General features: G+C 49.2%; 1 protein-coding gene across 8 annotated transcripts in view; it reads right to left on the reverse strand.

Moving 5' to 3' along the window:
* The window catches only part of LOC139381119 (dedicator of cytokinesis 1), a 547069-nt gene that overhangs the window by 458335 nt on the left and 63900 nt on the right, over positions 1–24834 (reverse strand). For 4 of the 8 annotated variants that reach the window (XM_071124416.1, XM_071124414.1, XM_071124415.1 and 1 more), the window contains exons 8-14: positions 22373–22530; positions 21428–21509; positions 15312–15447; positions 14975–15047; positions 8642–8721; positions 2586–2711; positions 1318–1442 (exon numbers count right to left, since the gene is read on the reverse strand). In XM_071124416.1, coding sequence (XP_070980517.1) covers positions 1318–1442; positions 2586–2711; positions 8642–8721; positions 14975–15047; positions 15312–15447; positions 21428–21509; positions 22373–22530 — 780 coding nt within the window. Of the gene's footprint in view, positions 1–1317; positions 1443–2585; positions 2712–8641; positions 8785–14974; positions 15048–15311; positions 15448–21427; positions 21510–22372; positions 22531–24834 lie in introns of all 8 variants that reach the window. The other 4 variants (XM_071124412.1, XM_071124410.1, XM_071124411.1 and 1 more) reach the window with 1 other exon arrangement.

Consider the following 24834-nt stretch of genomic DNA (forward strand, 5'->3'; position numbering starts at 1 on the left):
AACGGACCACGAGGTGGACAGAACTTTCCCCAGTGAGAGCTGAACTACAGCAGGTCAAACCTCTAGAAAACGGACCGCGAGGTGGACAGAACTTTCCTCAGAGCTGAACTACAGCAGGTCAAACCTCTAGAAAACAGACCGCGAGGTGGACAGAACTTTCCCCAGAGAGAGCTGAACTACAGCAGGTCAAACCTCTTGAAAACGGACCACGAGGTAGACAGAACTTTCCTCAGAGCTGAACTTCAGCAGGTCAAACCTCTAGAAAACGGACCGCGAGGTGGACAGAACTTTCCTCAGAGCTGAACTGCAGCAGGACAAACCTCTAGAAAACAGACCGTGAGGTGGACAGAACTTTCCCCAGAGAGAGCTGAACTACAGCAGGTCAAACCTCTAGAAAACGGACCACGAGGTGGACAGAACTTTCCCCAGTGAGAGCTGAACTACAGCAGGTCAAACCTCTTGAAAACGGACCACGAGGTGGACAGAACTTTCCTCAGAGCTGAACTGCAGCAGGTCAAACCTCTAGAAAACGGACCACGAGGTGGACAGAACTTTCCCCAGAGCTGAGCAACAGCAGGTCAAACCTCTAGAAAACGGACCACGAGGTGGACAGAACTTTCCCCAGAGCTGAGCAACAGCAGGTCAAACCTCTAGAAAACGGACCACGAGGTGGACAGAACTTTCCCCAGTGAGAGCTGAACTACAGCAGGTCAAACCTCTAGAACACGGACCACGAGGTGGACAGAACTTTCCCCAGAGCTGAACTACAGCAGGTCAAACCTCTAGAACACGGACCACGAGGTGGACAGAACTTTCCCCAGAGCTGAACTACAGCAGGTCAAACCTCTAGAAAACGGACCACGAGGAGGACAGAACTTTCCCCAGAGCTGAACTACAGCAGGTCAAACCTCTAGAAAACGGACCACGAGGTGGACAGAACGATGTCTAAAAAGCAGTGAGACCAACATCCATTCGTCAGTCAGTACCTCCACTTTCTTTCTATCCCATGTGTGTGTGTGTGTGTGTGTGTGTCTCTCTCTCTCAATACCTCCAGTTTCTTTCTATCCCGTGTGTGTGTGTGTGTGTGTGTGTGTGTGTGTGTGTGTGTGTGTGTGTGTGTGTGTGTGTCTCTCTCTCTCAATACCTCCAGTTTCTTTCTATCCCGTGTGTGTGTGTCTCTCTCTCTCAATACCTCCACTTTCTTTATAGCCTGTGTGTGTGTGTGTGTGTGTGTGTGTGTGTGTGTGTGTGTGTGTGTGTGTGTGTGTGTGTGTGTGTGTGTGTGTGTGTGTGTGTGTGTGTGGGGTGTCTCAATACCTCCAGTTTCTTTCCGTCCTCGTCGTAGACTGTCATGGTGACCTCGACATTCTTGGGGGTGGACTTGCTGCCTTTATCAAACTCTCCCTGAACCAGGGTTACGTAGATATCGTTACGCACGTCACCTGAGGGGAAACAAAACAGGCTTATGAGAACACACACACCTCACTGACAAAGGGTCGTGTCCTGACTGTAGACCTGCATGCTGAACGTGGACCTCACTGACAAAGGGTTGTGTCCTGACTGTAGACCTGCATGCTGAACGTGGATCTCACTGACAAAGGGTCGTGTCCTGACTGTAGACCTGCATGCTGAACGTGGACCTCACTGACAAAGGGTCGTGTCCTGACTAGACCTGCATGCTGAACGTGGACCTCACTGACAAAGGGTCGTGTCCTGACTGTAGACCTGCATGCTGAACGTGGATCTCACTGACAAAGGGTCGTGTCCTGACTGTAGACCTGCATGCTGAACGTGGACCTCACTGACAAAGGGTCGTGTCCTGACTGTAGACCTGCATGCTGAACGTGGACCTCACTGACAAAGGGTTGTGTCCTGACTGTAGACCTGCATGCTGAACGTGGATCTCACTGACAAAGGGTCGTGTCCTGACTGTAGACCTGCATGCTGAACGTGGACCTCACTGACAAAGGGTCGTGTCCTGACTGTAGACCTGCATGCTGAACGTGGACCTCACTGACAAAGGGTCGTGTCCTGACTGTAGACCTGCATGCTGAATAATAATCACAGTGGTTGTAGAGGGTGCAACAGGTCAGCACCTCAGGAGTAAATGTCAGTTCAGATTTAGAGAGAGCAGGTGTGGTAGAGAGGGAGAGAATTACCTGGCATGACAATCACTGATTGGATCATGATGCTACCTGGCCTGACGATCTCTGAATGGATCATGAGGAACCTGGCCTGACGATCTCTGAATGGATCATGAGGAACCTGGCCTGACGATCTCTGAATGGATCATGATGCTACCTGGTATGACGATCTCTGAATGGATCATGATGCTACCTGGCATGACGATCTCTGAATGGATAATGATGCAATCTGGCATGACAATCTCTGAATGGATCATGAGGAACCTGGCCGGACGATCTCTGAATGGATCATGAGGAACCTGGCCTGACGATCTCTGAATGGATCATGAGGAACCTGGCCTGACGATCTCTGAATGGATCATGATTCTACCTGGTATGACGATCTCTGAATGGATCATGAGGAACCTGGCCTGACGATCTCTGAATGGATCATGATGCTACCTGGCATGATGATCTCTGGGAAGCCCATCTTGCGGGCCACAGCTGTGGAACGGTCAACCAGGTGAGGGAAGTCCTTCCTGATCTGATGGATATCACCCGGAAGCAGTTTCAGAGTCACCCACAGACCTGGGAACAGGGAATATGACATGTTATCAGTCAAATCAGAGCAGCTTCAGAGTCACCCACAGACCTGGAAACAGGGAGGGAGGGAGTAGAGACCGTTGTTAAGGAAGCTACTACCAACATATGACGATCTCAACAGACCTGGGAACAGGGAGGGAGGGAGTAGAGACCGTTGTTAAGGAAGCTACTACCAACATATGACGATCTCAACAGACCTGGGAACAGGGAGGGAGGGAGTAGAGACCGTTGTTAAGGAAGCTACTACCAACATATGACGATCTCAACAGACCTGGGAACAGGGAGGGAGGGAGTAGAGACCGTTGTTAAGGAAGCTACTACCAACATATGACGATCTCAGTGGGAACCTCCAGTCGGTATGACAGCCAAAACTAATTGCCGGAAGTCAAGGAGTCTAAATTTGCCAGCTGGAGGCAAGTCACACAATGTTTTCTACTTCAGGAAAATGACCCTTTCTAGTTTATGAAGAGGTGTTTCTATGGTAACTAAACATAGTTTTACAGTGTTCCACATATATAACCTTGAAACATCCTTCAGTTAATTCTGTTCATGTGGTCAGTGTGTAACTGCTTCCTTCAGGAAACATGGGTCATATCAGACACAACATTTACATTGTTCTGAAACACAACACGGAGCTGGAACATCCTCAGGTAATTTGGCCTGTAGACCGAGGTTGCACCCCTATTCCCTATGGAATTGCACGCCCCCCCCCCCTTATTCCCTATGAAGTGCACTACTTTTGAACAGGGGCCCGTAGTTCACTATGTATGGAAAAGAGGTGACGTTTGGAACACAGTCAGAGAGACAGTGGGACCTGTCAACATAGGAGGTCAGTCTGTCTGAGGGTCTGTCTCCTCTTAAACCAAATGGACCAATATGTAGTGATGACATACTGGGTCTGTAGTGATGATATACTGGGTCTGTAGTGATGACATACTGGGTCTGTAGTGATGACATACTGGGTCTGTAGTGATGACATACTGGGTCTGTAGTGATGACATACTGGGTCTGTAGTGATGACATACTGGGTCTGTAGTGATGACATACTGGGTCTGTAGTGATGATATACTGGGTCTGTAGTGATGATATACTGGGTCTGTAGTGATGACATACTGGGTCTGTAGTGATGATATACTGGGTCTGTAGCTCACGGCACAAAACCTCATTAGTACAGAACTGTCTTTGATTGGTTCATGTTGCATTATGTTGTTTAAAAGTCAAAACGTCTGAGAGGTAGATCTGGGCTTGAATATTGATTCAGAAAGGGAACAGCCACTCTCCTCTCCTCTCCTCTCCTCTCCTCTCCTCTCCTCTCCTTTGACTGTTGACATGTCCATAATAAAGGCTGTGTATCTTCTCAACACCTACCCACACACACACACACAACACCGACCCACCCACACACACCGCTGAGTCCTCACTGTGCTCTGTGTGATTCCTTGACCAGGGATGACCGAGTGGATACTTCATTCAACATGACAACACCACAGCGGCTGTTCTCCTCCATCTACAAAACCCTCTTCAGGTGGTCTGGGGTCTAAAGCCATTCAACATGACAACACCACAGAGGCTGTTCTCCTCCATCTACAAAACCCTCTTCAGGTGGTCTGGGGTCTAAAGCCATTCAACATGACAACACCACAGAGGCTGTTCTCCTCCCTCTACAAAACCCTCTTCAGGTGGTCTGGGGTCTAAAGCCATTCAACATGACAACACCACAGAGGCTGTTCTCCTCCATCTACAAAACCCTCTTCAGGTGGTCTGGGGTCTAAAGCCATTCAACATGACAACACCACAGAGGCTGTTCTCCTCCCTCTACAAAACCCTCTTCAGGTGGTCTGGGGTCTAAAGCCATTCAACATGACAACACCACAGAGGCTGTTCTCCTCCCTCTACAACACCCTCTTCAGGTGGTCTGGGGTCTAAAGCCATTCAACATGACAACACCACAGAGGCTGTTCTCCTCCATCTACAAAACCCTCTTCAGGTGGTCTGGGGTCTAAAGCCATTCAACATGACAACACCACAGAGGCTGTTCTCCTCCATCTACAAAACCCTCTTCAGGTGGTCTGGGGTCTAAAGCCATTCAACATGACAACACCACAGAGGCTGTTCTCCTCCCTCTACAAAACCCTCTTCAGGTGGTCTGGGGTCTAAAGCCATTCAACATGACAACACCACAGAGGCTGTTCTCCTCCCTCTACAAAACCCTCTTCAGGTGGTCTGGGGTCTAAAGCCATTCAACATGACAACACCACAGAGGCTGTTCTCCTCCATCTACAAAACCCTCTTCAGGTGGTCTGGGGTCTAAAGCCATTCAACATGACAACACCACAGAGGCTGTTCTCCTCCATCTACAAAACCCTCTTCAGGTGGTCTGGGGTCTAAAGCCATTCAACATGACAACACCACAGAGGCTGTTCTCCTCCATCTACAAAACCCTCTTCAGGTGGTCTGGGGTCTAAAGCCATTCAACATGACAACACCACAGAGGCTGTTCTCCTCCCTCTAGAAAACCCTCTTCAGGTGGTATGGGTTCTAAAGCCATTCAACATGACAACACCACAGAGGCTGTTCTCCTCCATCTACAAAACCCTCTTCAGGTGGTCTGGGGTCTAAAGCCATTCAACATGACAACACCACAGAGGCTGTTCTCCTCCATCTACAAAACCCTCTTCAGGTGGTCTGGGGTCTAAAGCCATTCAACATGACAACACCACAGAGGCTGTTCTCCTCCATCTACAAAACCCTCTTCAGGTGGTCTGGGGTCTAAAGCCATTCAACATGACAACACCACAGAGGCTGTTCTCCTCCATCTACAAAACCCTCTTCAGGTGGTCTGGGGTCTAAAGCCATTCAACATGACAACACCACAGAGGCTGTTCTCCTCCCTCTACAAAACCCTCTTCAGGTGGTCTGGGGTCTAAAGCCATTCAACATGACAACACCACAGAGGCTGTTCTCCTCCATCTACAAAACCCTCTTCAGGTGGTCTGGGGTCTAAAGCCATTCAACATGACAACACCACAGAGGCTGTTCTCCTCCCTCTACAAAACCCTCTTCAGGTGGTCTGGGTTCTACTAAAGCATGACATGTCAATCCAAGAGCTGTTACTAACACATGTACAGTATTGGAAAATGGCCCGTCGTCCTTTAGTCAGGCCCCAGGCCCGTCGTCCTTTAGTCAGACCCCAGGCCCGTCGTCCTGTAGTCAGACCCCAGGCCCGTCGTCCTGTAGTCAGGCCCCAGGCCCGTCGTCCTGTAGTCAGGCCCCAGGCCCGTCGCCCTGTAGTCAGGCCCCAGGCCCGTCGCCCTGTAGTCAGGCCCCAGGCCCGTCGCCCTGTAGTCAGGCCCCAGGCCCGTCGCCCTGTAGTCAGGCCCCAGGCCCGTCGCCCTGTAGTCAGGCCCCAGGCCCGTCGCCCTGTAGTCAGGCCCCAGGCCCGTCGCCCTTTAGTCAGGTCCCAGGCCCGTCGCCCTTTAGTCAGGTCCCAGGCCCGTCGCCCTTTAGTCAGGCCCCAGGCCCGTCGCCCTGTAGTCAGGCCCCAGGCACGTCGCCCTGTAGTCAGGCCCCAGGCACGTCGCCCTTTAGTCAGGCCCCAGGCCCGTCGCCCTTTAGTCAGGCCCCAGGCCCGTCGCCCTTTAGTCAGGCCCCAGGCCCGTCGCCCTTTAGTCAGGCCCCAGGCCCGTCGCCCTTTAGTCAGGCCCCAGGCCCGTCGCCCTTTAGTCAGGCCCCAGGCCCGTCGCCCTTTAGTCAGGCCCCAGGCCCGTCGCCCTTTAGTCAGGCCCCAGGCCCGTCGCCCTTTAGTCAGGCCCCAGGCCCGTCGCCCTTTAGTCAGGCCCCAGGCCCGTCGCCCTTTAGTCAGGCCCCAGGCCCGTCGCCCTTTAGTCAGGCCCCAGGCCCGTCGTCCTTTAGTCAGGCCCCAGGCCCGTTTAGTCAGACCCCAGGCCCCTTTAGTCAGACCCCAGGCCCCTTTAGTCAGACCCCAGGCCCCTTTAGTCAGACCCCAGGCCCCTTTAGTCAGACCCCAGGCCCCTTTAGTCAGACCCCAGGCCCGTCATCTTTTAGTCAGACCCCAGGCCCGTCGTCTTTTAGTCAGACCCCAGGCCCGTCGTCTTTTAGTCAGACCCCAGGGCCGTCGTCCTTTAGTCAGACCCCAGGCCCGTCGCCCTTTAGTCAGACCCCAGGCCCGTCGCCCTTTAGTCAGGCCCCAGGCCCGTCGCCCTGTAGTCAGGCCCCAGGCCCGTCGCCCTGTAGTCAGGCCCCAGGCCCGTCGCCCTGTAGTCAGGCCCCAGGCCCGTCGCCCTGTAGTCAGGCCCCAGGCCCGTCGCCCTGTAGTCAGGCCCCAGGCCCGTCGCCCTGTAGTCAGGCCCCAGGCCCGTCGCCCTTTAGTCAGGCCCCAGGCCCGTCGCCCTTTAGTCAGGCCCCAGGCCCGTCGCCCTTTAGTCAGGCCCCAGGCCCGCCGCCCTTTAGTCAGGCCCCAGGCCCGCCGCCCTTTAGTCAGGCCCCAGGCCCGCCGCCCTTTGGTCAGGCCCCAGGCCCGCCGCCCTTTGGTCAGGCCCCAGGCCCGTCGCCCTTTGGTCAGGCCCCAGGCCCGTCGCCCTTTGGTCAGGCCCCAGGCCCGTCGTCCTTTAGTCAGGCCCCAGGCCCGTCGTCCTTTGGTCAGGCCCCAGGCCCGTATAGTCAGACCCCAGGCCCGTTTAGTCAGGCCCCAGGCCTGTTTAGTCAGGCCCCAGGCCCGTTTAGTCAGACCCCAGGCCCCTTTAGTCAGACCCCAGGCCCCTTTAGTCAGACCCCAGGCCCCTTTAGTCAGACCCCAGGCCCCTTTAGTCAGACCCCAGGCCCCTTTAGTCAGACCCCAGGCCCCTTTAGTCAGACCCCAGGCCCCTTTAGTCAGACCCCAGGCCCCTTTAGTCAGACCCCAGGCCCGTCATCCTGTAGTCAGACCCCAGGCCCGTCATCCTGTAGTCAGACCCCAGGCCCGTCGTCCTGTAGTCAGACCCCAGGCCAGCCGTCATTTAGTCAGACCCCAGGCCAGTCGTCATTTAGTCAGACCCCAGGCCAGTCGTCCTTTAGTCAGACCCCAGGCCAGCCGTCCTTTAGTCAGACCCCAGGCCTGTCGTCCTTTAGTCAGACCCCAGGCCAGTCGTCCTTTAGTCAGACCCCAGGCCAGTCGTCCTTTAGTCAGACCCCAGGCCAGTCGTCCTTTAGTCAGACCCCAGGCCAGTCGTCCTTTAGTCAGACCCCAGGCCAGTCGTCCTTTAGTCAGACCCCAGGCCCGTCGTCCTTTAGTCAGACCCCAGGCCAGACGTAATTTAGTCAGACCCCAGGCCAGTCGTCCTTTAGTCAGACCCCAGGCCAGCCGTCCTTTAGTCAGACCCCAGGCCAGCCGTCCTTTAGTCAGACCCCAGGCCCGTCGTCCTTTAGTCAGACCCCAGGCCAGCCGTAATTTAGTCAGACCCCAGGCCAGTCATCCTTTAGTCAGACCCCAGGCCAGTCATATCATTCCTCCCTGCACAGTAACTTTAAAATGTTCTTTGTGATTGGCCTCCTTCGACCAAATACCTCAGTCATACTGTATTCTATATCATACTGTATTCTATATCATACTGTATTCTATACCATACGGTATTCTGTATCATACGGTATTCTGTATCGTACTGTATTCTATATCGTACTGTATTCTATATCATACTGTAGTCTATATCATACTGTAGTCTATATCATACTGTATTCTATATCATACTGTATTCTGTACCATACTGTATTCTGTACCATACTGTATTCTGTACCATACTGTATTCTATATCATACTGTATTCTATATCATACAGTAACGTCACCCAACAGAACCTCCCTGCCCTCTCACAGTACCACTCCAAGCATCTCACCCCCCACCTCCCTGTACATTGACTTTACCTTGTCCCTTGTGGTTGACCTCCTTGGCAGCGATGACCTTGTTAATGACGGTCTGGAGAAAGTCGCTCTCCCCCGCCACCCTGGTTGAAAAACGGGAGATGTTCAGTTGCCTGTGGCGAAGCACGGCATCATCCAACGCTAGCCTGTAGTAGGCACATGACAGGAACAACACCAGAGAGAGAGGAGAGGAGGAGAGTAGGGCAGAGAGAGAGCAGAGAGAGCAGAGAGAGCAGAGAGAGAGAGCAGAGTAGAGGAGAGAGGAGAGGAGGGCAGAAAAAGAGAGAGAGAGAGAGCAGAGAGAGAGAGAGCAGAGTAGAGGAGAGAGGAGAGAGAGCAGAGAGAAGGGCAGAGGAGAGGAAAGGAGAGAGAGAACAGAGGAGAGAGGAGAGGGAGAGCAGAAAAGGTCAGAGGAGAGGTGAGAGAGAGCAGAGGAGAGGAGGAGAGGGAGAGAGGAGAAGAGGAGAGGGAGCAGAGGAGAAGAGGAGAGGGAGAGCAGAGGAGAGGAGGAGAGGGAGCAGAGGAGAGGAGAGGGAGCGGAGGAGAGGGAGCAGAGGAGAGGAGAGGGAGCAGAGGAGAGGGAGCAGAGGAGAGGGAGCAGAGGAGAGAGAGCAGAGGGAGAGGAGAGGGAGAGGAGAGGGAGCAGATGAGAGAGAGCAGAGGGAGAGGAGAGGGCAGAGAGAGAGCAGAGTAGAGGAGGAGAGGGAGAGCAGAGGAGAGAGAGCAGAGGGAGAAGAGAGGGCAGAGGGAGCAGAGGAGAGCAGAGGAGAGGAGAAGAGAGAGCAGAGGAGAGGGCAGAGAGAGAGCAGAGGGAGAGGAGAGGGCAGAGAGAGAGCAGAGGGAGAGGAGAAGAGAGAGCAGAGGAGAGGAGAAGAGAGAGCAGAGGAGAGGAGAAGAGAGAGCAGAGGAGAGGAGAAGAGAGAGCAGAGGAGAGGAGAAGAGAGAGCAGAGGAGAGGAGAAGAGAGAGCAGAGGAGAGGAGAAGAGAGAGCAGAGGAGAGGAGAAGAGAGAGCAGAGGAGAGGAGAAGAGAGAGCAGAGGAGAGGAGGAGAGAGAGCAGAGGAGGGCAGAGAGAAATGCCTGAAGGATGCATAACATTTAAAGGAATACATATAGTATGTTTAAGGGTAGAAATGAAATAAATAAGACCTTGATTGAATTAAAAAGCAGCAATAACATTGAAGCATTCCTAACATCTCTCAATTTCCTCTTCCTGTAGACTTTAAATCAACTAAATATTAATAAACTAGGTTAGAAAAGGCCATTGTAACCCTGGTCAAAGTCTTTTAGGGAAAGATGTTGCCCCCGGCAACACTAGGAAGAACATGACATTATATCTCAACCTTTGTTTTAACAATGTGAGGGCCATTTCCGTCTCCAAAACGAAGCTGTTTGCATGCCAGAGATGTCTAACCAATTATATAGTTACATCAAACAGTCCTTTATTAGGAACAGTAACTTCCTGTTTAGTTTGCCTTAGAACAGGGTCCTAGCTAAAAACTAAAGCTGCTATTCAGGAAACTACCAAAATTCATCACTACGACAGTGTGTGTGTGTGTGTGTGTGTGTGTGTGTGTGTGTGTGTGGAGAGGAGGAGAGAGTCTAATCCATTATGTATGTTCCTAGATAGAGCTGTTAACTGAGGAGATCTGCATACCGTGCCAACTAAACTAAACTGATTGGTAGCTACGACTGAGTTCCAAATGACACTCTATTCCTTACATCCTTCACCACGTTCACTATATAGGGAATAGGGTGCCGTTTGGGGGTGAATAGTAGTGCACTATATAGGGAATAGGGTGCCATAGTAGTGCACTATATAGGGAATAGGGTGCCATTTGGGCCTCAGTCTAAAACCATTTCCAATTATGAATCCTCTCAGGGACACAGGCAGTTAATGAGATCGCCTTAATTTAGTCACGGTGGAATAGTGGAGGGTCTGAGCCCCAAATGGCAACCTATTCCCTATATAGTGCACTACTTTAAACCTGGTCTATGTAGGTAATAGGGTGTGCAATAAACTGCACATGAATCAGGTGTGAATGGTTGAAAACATCCCTGTTTTAGTCACAAATGGAACCCTATTCCGTATATGTAGTGCACTACTTTAGACCAGGATCTATAGGGTAATAGTGCACTACTTTAGACCAGGGTCTATAGGGTAGTAGTGCACTACTTTAGACCAGGTCCTATAGGGTAGTAGTGCACTACTTTAGACCAGGGTCTATAGGGTAGTAGTGCACTACTTTAGACCAGGGTTTATAGGGTAGTAGTGCACTACTTTAGACCAGGGTCTTTAGGGTAGTAGTGCACTACTTTAGACCAGGGTCTATAGGGTAGTAGTGCACTACTTTAGACCAGGGTCTATAGGGTAGTAGTGCACTACTTTAGACCAGGGTGTATAGGGTAGTAGTGCACTACTTTAGACCAGGGTTTATAGGGTAGTAGGGCACTACTTTAGACCAGGGTTTATAGGGTAGTAGGGCACTACTTTAGACCAGGGTCTATAGGGTAGTAGTGCACTACTTTAGACCAGGGTCTATAGGGTAGTAGTGCACTACTTTAGACCAGGGTTTATAGGGTAGTAGTGCACTACTTTAGACCAGGGTTTATAGGGTAATAGTGCACTACTTTAGACCAAGGTTTATAGGGTAATAGTGCACTATATAGGGAACGACATGCCGGCACCAAACTCTAACACGACACATCCAAATATATATCTGACTAATTCCGTAAAGTCAGTGTGGAAGAGGTGAAAAGATGATTGTTGTCTATCAACAAATGACAAGCCACCGAGGTCAGACAGTCTGGATGGAAAATTACTGAGGATAATAGTGGATGATATTGCCACTTCCAATATGCCACATCTTCAATTTAAGCTTACTAGAGAGCGTGTGCCCTCAGGCCTGGAGGGAAGCTCAAGTCATTCCCCTCCATAAGAATAGTAAAGACCCATTTACTGGCTCAAATAGACAACCAATCATACAAAACAACCAAAACCTTATGCAACTGTGAAGAGACACACACAAAAGGTAGAGACACACACATGCATTGTAATATTATTGTATGGTTGGTATTATACATTTTGTATTGTAGATATGTAGTGGTGTAATAATGTTATATGATGTGCTTAGACGCAAGGAAGAGTAGCTGCTGCCTTCACAGGAACTAAATGGGGATCCATAATAAACCCCAGGAAGAGTAGCTGCAGCCTTGGCAGGAACTAATGGGGATCCATAATAAACCCCAGGAAGAGTAGCTGCTGCCTTGGCAGGAATTAATGGGGATCCATAATAAACCCCAGGAAGAGTAGCTGCAGCCTTGGCAGGAACTAAATGGGGATCCATAATAAACCCCAGGAAGAGTAGCTGCTGCCTTGGCAGGAATTAATGGGGATCCATAATAAACCCCAGGAAGAGTAGCTGCTGCCTTGGCAGGAACTAAATGGGGATCCATAATAAACCCCAGGAAGAGTAGCTGCAGCCTTGGCAGGAACTAAATGGGGATCCATAATAAACCCCAGGAAGAGTAGCTGCTGCCTTGGCAGGAATTAATGGGGATCCATAATAAACCCCAGGAAGAGTAGCTGCAGCCTTGGCAGGAACTAAATGGGGATCCATAATAAACCCCAGGAAGAGTAGCTGCTGCCTTGGCAGGAATTAATGGGGATCCATAATAAACCCCAGGAAGAGTAGCTGCTGCCTTGGCAGGAACTAAATGGGGATCCATAATAAACCCCAGGAAGAGTAGCTGCAGCCTTGGCAGGAACTAAATGGGGATCCATAATAAACCCCAGGAAGAGTAGCTGCAGCCTTGGCAGGAACTAAATGGGGATCCATAATAAACCCCAGGAAGAGTAGCTGCAGCCTTGGCAGGAACTAAATGGGGATCCATAATAAACCCCAGGAAGAGTAGCTGCTGCCTTGGCAGGAACTAAATGGGGATCCATAATAAACCCCAGGAATAGTAGCTGCTGCCTTGGCAGGAATTAATGGGGATCCATAATAAACCCCAGGAAGAGTAGCTGCTGCCTTGTCAGGAACTAAATGGGGATCCATAATAAACCCCAGGAAGAGTAGCTGCTGCCTTGACAGGAATTAATGGGGATCCATAATAAACCCCAGGAAGAGTAGCTGATGCCTTGGCAGGAATTAATGGGGATCCATAATAAACCCCAGGAAGAGTAGCTGCTGCCTTGGCAGGAATTAATGGGGATCCATAATAAACCCCAGGAAGAGTAGCTGATGCCTTGGCAGGAATTAATGGGGATCCATAATAAACCCCAGGAAGAGTAGCTGCTGCCTTGGCAGGAATTAATGGGGATCCATAATAAACCCCAGGAAGAGTAGCTGCTGCCTTGTCAGGAACTAAATGGGGATCCATAATAAACCCCAGGAAGAGTAGCTGCTGCCTTGACAGGAATTAATGGGGATCCATAATAAACCCCAGGAAGAGTAGCTGCTGCCTTGTCAGGAACTAAATGGGGATCCATAATAAACCCCAGGAAGAGTAGCTGCTGCCTTGACAGGAATTAATGGGGATCCATAATAAACCCCAGGAAGAGTAGCTGATGCCTTGGCAGGAATTAATGGGGATCCATAATAAACCCCAGGAAGAGTAGCTGCTGCCTTGGCAGGAATTAATGGGGATCCATAATAAACCCCAGGAAGAGTAGCTGCTGCCTTGTCAGGAACTAAATGGGGATCCATAATAAACCCCAGGAAGAGTAGCTGCTGCCTTGACAGGAATTAATGGGGATCCATAATAAACCCCAGGAAGAGTAGCTGCTGCCTTGTCAGGAACTAAATGGGGATCCATAATAAACCCCAGGAAGAGTAGCTGCTGCCTTGTCAGGAACTAAATGGGGATCCATAATAAATACAACAAGGGAATAGGATGCCGTTTCAGATGCAGGCCCCGTCTACTCCACACACTGCTTCCACCATAGAGGAGACGGCTTCAGGGACAGAGGTCAGAGTACGACCCTAACGTAGACTTAATGTTCTGGTCCATAGAGGTCAGAGTACTACCCTAACATAGACTTAATGTTCTGGTCCATAGAAGTCAGAGTACTACCCTAACATAGACTTAATGTTCTGCTCCATAGAGGTCCATTATGTTCTGGTCCATAGAGGTCCATTATGTTCTGGTCCATAGAGGTCCATTATGTTCTGGTCCACAGAGGTCCCACCATAGACCTCCAGTATGTTCTGGTCCATAGAGGTCCCAACAAAAACCTCCATTATGTTCTGGTCCATAGACCTCCAGTATGTTCTGGTCCACAGAGGTCCAGTATGTTCTGGTCCATAGAGGTCCTACCATAGAGGTCCAGTATGTTCTGGTCCACAGAGGTCCAGTATGTTCTGGTCCATAGAGGTCCAGTATGTTCTGGTCCATAGAGGTCCTACCATAGAGGTCCAGTATGTTCTGGTCCACAGAGGTCCAGTATGTTCTGGTCCATAGAGGTCCAGTATGTTCTGGTCCATAGAGGTCCTACCATAGAGGTCCAGTATGTTCTGGTCCATAGAGGTCCAGTATGTTCTGGTCCATAGAGGTCCAGTATGTTCTGGTCCACAGAGGTCCAGTATGTTCTGGTCCATAGAGGTCCAGTATGTTCTGGTCCATAGAGGTCCAGTATGTTCTGGTCCATAGAGGTCCAGTATGTTCTGGTCCATATACCTCCAGTATGTTCTGGTCCATATACCTCCAGTATGTTCTGGTCCATATACCTCCAGTATGTTCTGGTCCATAGAGGTCCAGTATGTTCTGGTCCATAGAGGTCCAGTATGTTCTGGTCCATAGAGGTCCAGTATGTTCTGGTCCATAGAGGTCCAGTATGTTCTGGTCCATAGAGGTCCAGTATGTTCTGGTCCATAGAGGTCCAGTATGTTCTGGCCCATAGAGGTCCAGTATGTTCTGGCCATAGAGGTCCAGTATGTTCTGGTCCACAGAGGTCCAGTATGTTCTGGTCCATAGAGGTCCAGTATGTTCTGGTCCATAGAGGTCCAGTATGTTCTGGTCCATAGAGGTCCAGTATGTTCTGGTCCATAGAGGTCCCACCATAGACCTCCAGTATGTTCTGGTCCATAGACCTCCAGTATGTTCTGGTCCATAGAGGTCCAGTATGTTCTGGTCCATAGAGGTCCAGTATGTTCTGGTCCATAGAGGTCCAGTATGTTCTAGTCCATAGACCTCCATTATGTTCTGGTCCATGTGTGTTGTGTTTATAGAACATCTCCCCCATGATCAAGTAGGAACGGGTTTTATGACATAGTGCGCTGTGTTATGGTGATGTAATGGATGGGAGAGAGAGTGTGTGTTCATATTTCATACTCACGGCTGGAAGGGGATGAAATGCTGCTTGTCCTCATCATCCATCTTGCCTGTTATGATGTCAGTCACATCCATTACTGTTAGAGACAGGACATATAGTATAGAAGATCAATGATATAACAGTCTGTTACTGATAGAGACATATAGTATAGAATGTCAATGCTATAGCAGTCTGTTACTGATAGAGACAGAGAGGAATGTTAACACAAACAGACCGGTACCCAGGCTAGATCCAGTAGTCTCTGTTACTGATAGAGACAGAGAGGAATGTTAACACAAACAGACCGGTACCCAGGCTAGTTCCAGTAGTCTCTGGGTTTAAAGACACGGCCACCATTTACCTGCCACTCCAAAGGGTCTCCTCAGCCCAGAGGTCAGCTTCTTGGTGTTGTTGTCACGTAGCTCCATCCGTCCGACTCTAACGATCTGGCACACAAAGCTGATCTTCTCTCTCTTTAAATCCTCACTGCCAAGGTCCTGTGGGGGGGGGGGGGGGGGGGGAGAACGACGACAACCAATAGACTCAGTGGTGGTGTTGGGAGGAGCATAACCACCCTGGTGTACCTGTAAACTTTGTGTATTCCTACACAACATCAGTTACAAATCGGGAAACAAATCATTTATACTGATCAAATAATAGAAACGCAACATTACAACAATGGTGTAATGATGATGCTGTTTAAATCAGCGTGTTGATATACCACACCTGACAGATGGATGGTTTAACTGGTCAAAGGAGAAGTCGCTCACTAACAGAGATGTAAAACAGGTTTTTTTGTGCGAATGGAACATTTCTGGGATATTTTATTTCAGCGCATGAAACATGGGACCAACACTTTATATATTTTTGTCCATTGTAGATAGAAGTGTGGGGGGGGGGGGTGGGGGGGCACATTTTAGTTGTTGCTCTAGTACTACACACCTGGATGAAAGCTAGATGAAAGAGATGAGTTGAACATTTGAACGGGATGTGTCGTGCCAGGGAACAACAAACAAACCCCCCTTTAGGTCCCCAGGACCAGGATGAGGAAACACTGAGAAAGAGTGAAGCTATTACATATTACCACGGAGCTGCAGTATGACCGCGGAGCTGCGCTGCAGTATGACCACGGAGCTACAGTATGACCACGGAGCTACGCTGCAGTATGACCACGGAGCTACAGTGTTACCACGGAGCTACAGTGTTACCACGGAGCTACAGTGTTACCACGGAGCTGCAGTATGACCATGGAGCTACGCTGCAGTATGACCACGGAGCTACGCTGCAGTATGACCACGGAGCTACAGTATGACCACGGAGCTACGCTGCAGTATGACCACGGAGCTACAGTGTTACCACGGAGCTACAGTGTTACCACGGAGCTACAGTGTTACCACGGAGCTACAGTGTTACCACGGAGCTGCAGTATGACCACGGAGCTACGCCGCAGTGTGACCACGGAGCTACGCCGCAGTGTGACCACGGAGCTACGCCGCAGTGTGACCACGGAGCTACGCCGCAGTGTGACCACGGAGCTACGCCGCAGTGTGACCACGGAGCTACGCCGCAGTGTGACCACGGAGCTACGCCGCAGTATGACCACGGAGCTACGCCGAAGTATGACCACGGAGCTACGCCGAAGTATGACCACGGAGCTACGCCGAAGTATGACCACGGAGCTACGCCGCAGTGTGACCACGGAGCTACGCCGAAGTATAACCACGGAGCGACGCTGCAGTATGACCACGGAGCTACACTGCAGTATGACCACGGAGCTACACTGCAGTATGACCATGGGGCTACACCGGAGTTACCACACAGTGAATGAGTCAGTATTACCTTGGTAACAGTACTGCCCAACACAGTGAATGAGTCAGTATTACCTTGGTAACAGTACTGCCCAACACAGTGAATGAGTCAGTATTACCTTGGTAACAGTACTGCCCAACACAGTGAATGAGTCAGTATTACCTTGGTAACAGTACTGCCCAACACAGTGAATGAGTCAGTATTACCTTGGTAACAGTACTGCCCAACACAGTGAATGAGTCAGTATTACCTTGGTAACAGTACTGCCCAACACAGGAAGCAGCTGATTGGAGAACTGCTCATAATAACGGCTGGAACTGAGTAAATGGAACGGTTTACAGCACATAGAAACCATGTGTTTGATACCATTCCATCCAGACATCACTATGAGCCCGTCCTACCCAATTAAGTTGACACCAGCCGCCTGTGCTGCCAAAGCGCACATTCAAAATTTGACTTATTGTTCCCAATTCTAGTTACATTGATACTCTGTATCATTACAATGAGGCCAATAAGGACATCACCCCCTATCAAATCTGCTTTTAGATTCTCATCCAGGCTGATCTGTTTATTAGGCTGCAGCTGTAACACCACCACCACCAGGCTGATCTGTTTATTAGGCTGCAGCTGTAACACCATCAGGCTGATCTGTTTATTAGGCTGCAGCTGTAACACCACCACCATCAGGCTGATCTGTTTATTAGGCTGCAGCTGTAACACCATCAGGCTGATCTGTTTATTAGGCTGCAGCAGTAACACCACCACCACCACCAGGCTGATCTGTTTATTAGACTGCAGCAGTAACACCACCAACACCAGGCTGATCTGTTTATTAGGCTGCAGCTGTAACACCACCACCACCAGGCTGATCTGTTTATTAGGCTGCAGCTGTAACACCACCACCACCAGGCTGATCTGTTTATTAGACTGCAGCAGTAACACCACCAGGCTGATCTGTTTATTAGACTGCAGCAGTAACACCACCAGGCTGATCTGTTTATTAGACTGCAGCAGTAACACCACCAGGCTGATCTGTTTATTAGACTGCAGCAGTAACACCATCAGGCTGATCTGTTTATTAGGCTGCAGCAGTAACACCACCACCACCACCAGGCTGATCTGTTTATTAGGCTGCAGCAGTAACACCACCAGGCTGATCTGTTTATTAGGCTGCAGCAGTAACACTACCAGGCTGATCTGTTTATTAGACTGCAGCAGTAACACCACCAGGCTGATCTGTTTATTAGACTGCAGCAGTAACACCATCAGGCTGATCTGTTTATTAGGCTGCAGCAGTAACACCACCACCACCACCAGGCTGATCTGTTTATTAGGCTGCAGCAGTAACACCACCAGGCTGATCTGTTTATTAGGCTGCAGCAGTAACACCACCAGGCTGATCTGTTTATTAGACTGCAGCAGTAACACCACCAGGCTGATCTGTTTATTAGGCTGCAGCAGTAACACCACCACCACCAGGTTGATCTGTTTATTAGACTATAGCAGTAACACCATCAGCCTGATCTGTTTATTAGGCTGCAGCAGTAACACCACCACCACCAGGTTGATCTGTTTATTAGACTATAGCAGTAACACCATCAGCCTGATCTGTTTATTAGACTGCAGCAGTAACACCACCAGGCTGATCTGTTTATTAGACTGCAGCAGTAACACCACCAGGCTGATCTGTTTATTAGACTGCAGCAGTAACACCACCAGGCTGATCTGTTTATTAGACTGCAGCAGTAACACCACCAGGCTGATCTGTTTATTAGACTGCAGCAGTAACACCACCAGGCTGAACTGTTTATTAGGCTGCAGCAGTACCACCACCAGGCTGATCTGTTTATTAGACTGCAGCAGTAACACCACCAGGCTGATCTGTTAATTAGGCTGCAGCAGGAACACCACCAGGCTGATCTGTTTATTAGGCTGCAGCAGGAACACCACCAGGCTGATCTGTTTATTAGGCTGCAGCAGTAACACCACCAGGCTGATCTGTTTATTAGACTGCAGCAGTAACACCACCAGGCTGATCTGTTTATTAGGCTGCAGCAGTAACACCACCAGGCTGATCTGTTTATTAGACTGCAGCAGTAACACCACCAGGCTGATCTGTTTATTAGGCTGCAGCAGTAACACCACCACCACCAGGCGAATCTGTTTATTAGACTGCAGCAGTAACACCACCAGGCTGATCTGTTTATTAGACTGCAGCAGTAACACCACCAGGCTGATCTGTTTATTAGGCTGCAGCAGTAACACCACCACCACCAGGCGAATCTGTTTATTAGGCTGCAGCAGTAACACCACCAGGCTGATCTGTTTATTAGCCTGCAGCAGTAACACCACCACCACCACCAGGCTGATCTGTTTATTAGGCTGCAGCACTAACACCACCAGGCTGATCTGTTTATTAGGCTGCAGCACTAACACCACCAGGCTGATCTGTTTATTAGGCTGCAGCAGTAACACCACCAGACTGATCTGTTTATTAGGCTGCAGCAGTAACACCACCACCACCAGGCTGATCTGTTTATTAGACTGTAGCAGTAACACCACCAGGCTGATCTGTTTATTAGGCTGCAGCAGTAACACCACCAGGCTGATCTGTTTATTAGGCTGCAGCAGTAACACCACCACCACCAGGCTGATCTGTTTATTAGGCTGCAGCAGTAACACCACCAGGCTGATCTGTTTATTAGGCTGCAGCAGTAACACCAGCAGGCTGATCTGTTTATTAGGCTGCAGCAGTAACACCACCACCACCACCAGGCTGATCTGTTTATTAGGCTGTAGCAGTAACACCACCAGGCTGATCTGTTTATTAGGCTGCAGCAGTAACACCTCCACCACCAGGCTGATCTGTTTATTAGACTACAGCAGTAACACCACCACCACCAGGCTGATATGTTTATTAGGCTGCAGCAGTAACACCACCACCACCACCAGGCTGATCTGTTTATTAGGCTGCAGCAGTAAAACCACCAGGCTGATCTGTTTATTAGACTGCAGCAGTAACACCACCAGGCTGATCTGTTTATTAGGCTGCAGCAGTAAAAACACCACCACCAGGCTGATCTGTTTATTAGGCTGCAGCAGTAACACCACCACCACCAGGCTGATCTGTTTATTAGACTGCAGCAGTAACACCACCAGGCTGATCTGTTTATTAGACTGCAGCAGTAACACCACCAGGCTGATCTGTTTATTAGACTGCAGCAGTAACACCACCACCAGGCTGATCTGTTTATTAGACTGCAGCAGTAACACCACCAGGCTGATCTGTTTATTAGGCTGCAGCAGTAACACCACCACCACCAGGCTGATCTGTTTATTAGCCTGCAGCAGTAACACCACCAGGTTGATCTGTTTATTAGACTGCAGCAGTAACACCACCAGGCTGATCTGTTTATTAGACTGCAGCAGTAACACCACCAGGCTGATCTGTTTATTAGGCTGTAGCAGTAACACCACCAGGCTGATCTGTTTATTAGGCTGTAGCAGTAACACCACCACCACCAGGCTGATCTGTTTATTAGACTACAGCAGTAACACCACCACCACCAGGCTGATCTGTTTATTAGGCTGCAGCAGTAACACCACCAGGCTGATCTGTTTATTAGGCTGTAGCAGTAACACCACCAGGCTGATCTGTTTATTAGGCTGCAGCAGTAACACCACCACCACCAGGCTGATCTGTTTATTAGACTGCAGCAGTAACACCACCAGGCTGATCTGTTTATTTATTAGACTGCAGCAGTAACACCACCACCACCAGGCTGATCTGTTTATTAGCCTGCAGCAGTAACACCACCACCACCACCAGGCTGATCTGTTTATTAGACTGCAGCAGTAACACCACCACCACCAGGCTGATCTGTTTATTAGACTGCAGCAGTAACACCACCACCACCAGGCTGATCTGTTTATTAGACTGCAGCAGTAACACCACCAGGCTGATCTGTTTATTAGACTGTAGCAGTAACACCACCAGGCTGATCTGTTTATTAGGCTGCAGCAGTAACACCACCAGGCTGATCTGTTTATTAGCCTGCAGCAGTAACACCACCAGGCTGAGAAAACCTTTTCAAAGGAGGATAACCTTTTGTTAAGGAGGCGGTTTTCACTACCAAATTGCTTTAACTCCCTATTTAATTGTGTCCATGGTTCATGTCCTGCTGTGATCCATGCTGTGCCGCCAGTGTAGCGAGCGGAGTAGCGGGCGCCAACTAGCTCGTCGTACGTAGGCGCTTGGTGACCCGGGCTGCCCTTGGCCAGCCATTAGTAGAGAGGTGACCTTTGACAAACAAACCGGGTCGCTCTGGGTCGTTCTCTTTCTTTCAGAGCCGGGGAACTTAACAAACACAGCCGCCCAAACAGGGGGGTAAACACACACACACCCCGACATCCCTCAAGACAGGTCTGGGTAAACACACACACAGACAGCCCTCAAGACAGGTCTGGGTAAACAACCCTGCAGTAGCAGCCAACACTCTACATATACTCACAGTGAAGACTGATCTCAGGTTATGGAGCTGGTCTATATCTACATATACTCACAGTGATGTAGCTGGTCTATATCTACATATACTCACAGTGATGTAGCTGGTCTATATCTACATATACTCACAGTGATGTAGCTGGTCTATATCTACATATACTCACAGTGAAGACTGATCTCAGGTTATGTAGCTGGTCTATATCTTTCACCAGGCCTTGACTGGACCATCGCACCAGGTAATTCTCACTGGGTAGGGGAAGAACCAACATCAACATTTTAGTTTTACAATCTGGCATCACAAATCAACTCTCTAGTCTCAAGATGAACAAATGACAATCGACTGACTAATGTCGAACACAGATGAGACGTTTCCTGAACAGTATCCTGGAACAAGAGAAAACCCCCAGGCAGGCTGGCAGCCGGGTCTGTGCTGTAACGTTCCTGGCTCTGCACTCGGGCCTAGGACAATACTATTCCAATGATTCAGAGGTTCTCCAGAAATCCTGATGAGAGGATTCCCACAATAGTGAGGAAATAACCAGGGGGGAATGCTCTAACAAAGGAGGGAATGCTCCAACCTGGGAGGGAATCCTCTAACCAGGGAGGGAATGCTCCAACCAGGGAGGGAATGCTCTAACCAGGGAGGGAATGCTCCAACCAGGGAGGGAATCCTCTAACCAGGGAGGGAATGCTCTAACCAGGGAGGGAATGCTCTAACCAGGGAGGGAATGCTCCAACTGGAATTTCAGGAAAACATGGGAAATTTGAGAAAGTGTCCAGAACTCTTGCGACCCTTCGCTTACCCGATAAACTTTAACCCTCAGAGGGTCACAGAGGAACATACCTGATGACCTTTAACCTTAAAAGAAACCATTCAAAACAACTAATAAATATAATTTACAGTGTCAAATAAGAACGATATTTTTTTGTGAGCGAATGTCTCAATTTGTCGTTATGATAAGTTTGGTAGTAACTTGTGAAAATCGTTGCAGGAAATCTGTTGAAGCTCAAGTCGACTACAAAACCCACAATGCAACGCTCTCCCTATGGGCTCTATGTACTGTAAAACGATGACCTTTAAACCTATGACGTCATAGGAGGTTACATACCTGATGAACTTTGACTCAACAGGGTCGTAGAGGGACATGAGGACCTCTGCGTCTTCGCCGATCTTACACACCACGTTCTTCAGGGTGACGAAGAGAGCGAAGGACGGTGTCTGGGCGAACTTGGCCTGCCTGCTCAGATCTACATTCTGTTTCTGAGACTGTCCCAGGGAGAGGAGGAGGAAACAGAGATGTTGTATTTAATACAGGGGTCCAGTAGACTTCACTAGCCTGACTGTCATATCATCTGGGCCACGGGCTTATGAAGGTTAAAGAAGGTTGAGAATCACACACACAAAATAGACACAAAAGAGACATTTGAAGGTGACTAGTTTTAAGCACTGAGGATGGACACAGTGACTAGACTGTTATTCCCCATCAGTCAGACCCATCTTCACAGTGACTAGACTGTTATTCCCCATCAGTCAGACCCATCTTCATTAGACTGGACTGTTATTCCCCATCAGTCAGACCCATCTTCATTAGACTGGTCTGTTATTACTCATCAGTCAGACCCATCTTCATTAGACTGGACTGTTATTACTCATCAGTCAGACCCATCTTCATTAGACTGGACTGTTATTCCCCATCTTCATTAGACTAGACTGTTATTCCCCATCAGTCAGACCCATCTTCATTACACTGGACTGTTATTCCCCATCTTCATTAGACTAGACTGTTATTCCCCATCAGTCAGACCCATCTTCATTAGACTGGACTGTTATTCCCCATCAGTCAGACCCATCTTCATTAGACTGGACTGTTATTACTCATCAGTCAGACCCATCTTCATTAGACTGGACTGTTATTCCCCATCAGTCAGACCCATCTTCATTAGACTGGACTGTTATTACTCATCAGTCAGACCCATCTTCATTAGACTAGACTGTTATTCCCCATCAGTCAGACCCATCTTCATTAGACTGGACTGTTATTCCCCATTAGTCAGACCCATCTTCACAGTGACTAGACTGTTAATTCCCCATCAGTCAGACCCATCTTCATTAGACTGGACTGTTAATTCCCCATCAGTCAGACCCATCTTCACAGTGACTAGACTGTTATTCCCCATCAGTCAGACCCATCTTCATTAGACTGGACTGTTATTCCCCATCAGTCAGACCCATCTTCATTAGACTGGACTGTTATTCCCCATTAGTCAGACCCATCTTCACAGTGACTAGACTGTTAATTCCCCATCAGTCAGACCCATCTTCATTAGACTGGACTGTTAATTCCCCATCAGTCAGACCCATCTTCACAGTGACTAGACTGTTATTCCCCATCAGTCAGACCCATCTTCATTAGACTGGACTGTTATTACTCATCAGTCAGACCCATCTTCATTAGACTGGACTGTTATTCCCCATTAGTCAGACCCATCTTCATTAGACTGGACTGTTATTCCCCATCAGTCAGACCCATCTTCATTAGACTGGACTGTTATTACTCATCAGTCAGACCCATCTTCATTAGACTGGACTGTTATTCCCCATCAGTCAGACCCATCTTCATTAGACTGGACTGTTATTCCCCATCAGTCAGACCAATCTTCATTAGACTGGACTGTTATTCCCCATCAGTCAGACCCATCTTCATTAGACTGGACTGTTAATTCCCCATCAGTCAGACCCATCTTCACAGTGACTAGACTGTTAATTCCCCATCAGTCAGACCCATCTTCATTAGACTGGACTGTTAATTCCCCATCAGTCAGACCCATCTTCATTAGACTGGACTGTTATTACTCATCAGTCAGACCCATCTTCATTAGACTGGACTGTTAATTCCCCATCAGTCAGACCCATCTTCACAGTGACTAGACTGTTAATTCCCCATCAGTCAGACCCATCTTCATTATACTGGACTGTTAATTCCCCATCAGTCAGACCCATCTTCATTAGACTGGACTGTTATTACTCATCAGTCAGACCCATCTTCATTAGACTGGACTGTTAATTCCCCATCAGTCAGACCCATCTACACAGTGACTAGACTGTTAATTCCCCATCAGTCAGACCCATCTTCATTAGACTGGACTGTTATTCCCCATTAGTCAGACCCATCTTCATTAGACTGGACTGTTATTCCCCATCAGTCAGACCCATCTTCATTAGACTGGACTGTTATTCCCCATCAGTCAGACCCATCTTCATTAGACTGGACTGTTATTCCCCATCAGTCAGACCCATCTTCATTAGACTGGACTGTTATTCCCCATCAGTCAGACCCATCTTCATTAGACTGGACTGTTAATTCCCCATCAGTCAGACCCATCTTCACAGTGACTAGACTGTTAATTCCCCATCAGTCAGACCCATCTTCATTAGACTGGACTGTTAATTCCCCATCAGTCAGACCCATCTTCACAGTGACTAGACTGTTAATTCCCCATCAGTCAGACCCGTCTTCATTAGACTGGACAGTGACTGGACTGTTATTCCCCATCAGTCATTAGACTGGAC

The sequence above is a fragment of the Oncorhynchus clarkii genome, chromosome 23 (assembly GCF_045791955.1).
Source record: "Oncorhynchus clarkii lewisi isolate Uvic-CL-2024 chromosome 23, UVic_Ocla_1.0, whole genome shotgun sequence".
NCBI lineage: Eukaryota > Metazoa > Chordata > Actinopteri > Salmoniformes > Salmonidae > Oncorhynchus > Oncorhynchus clarkii.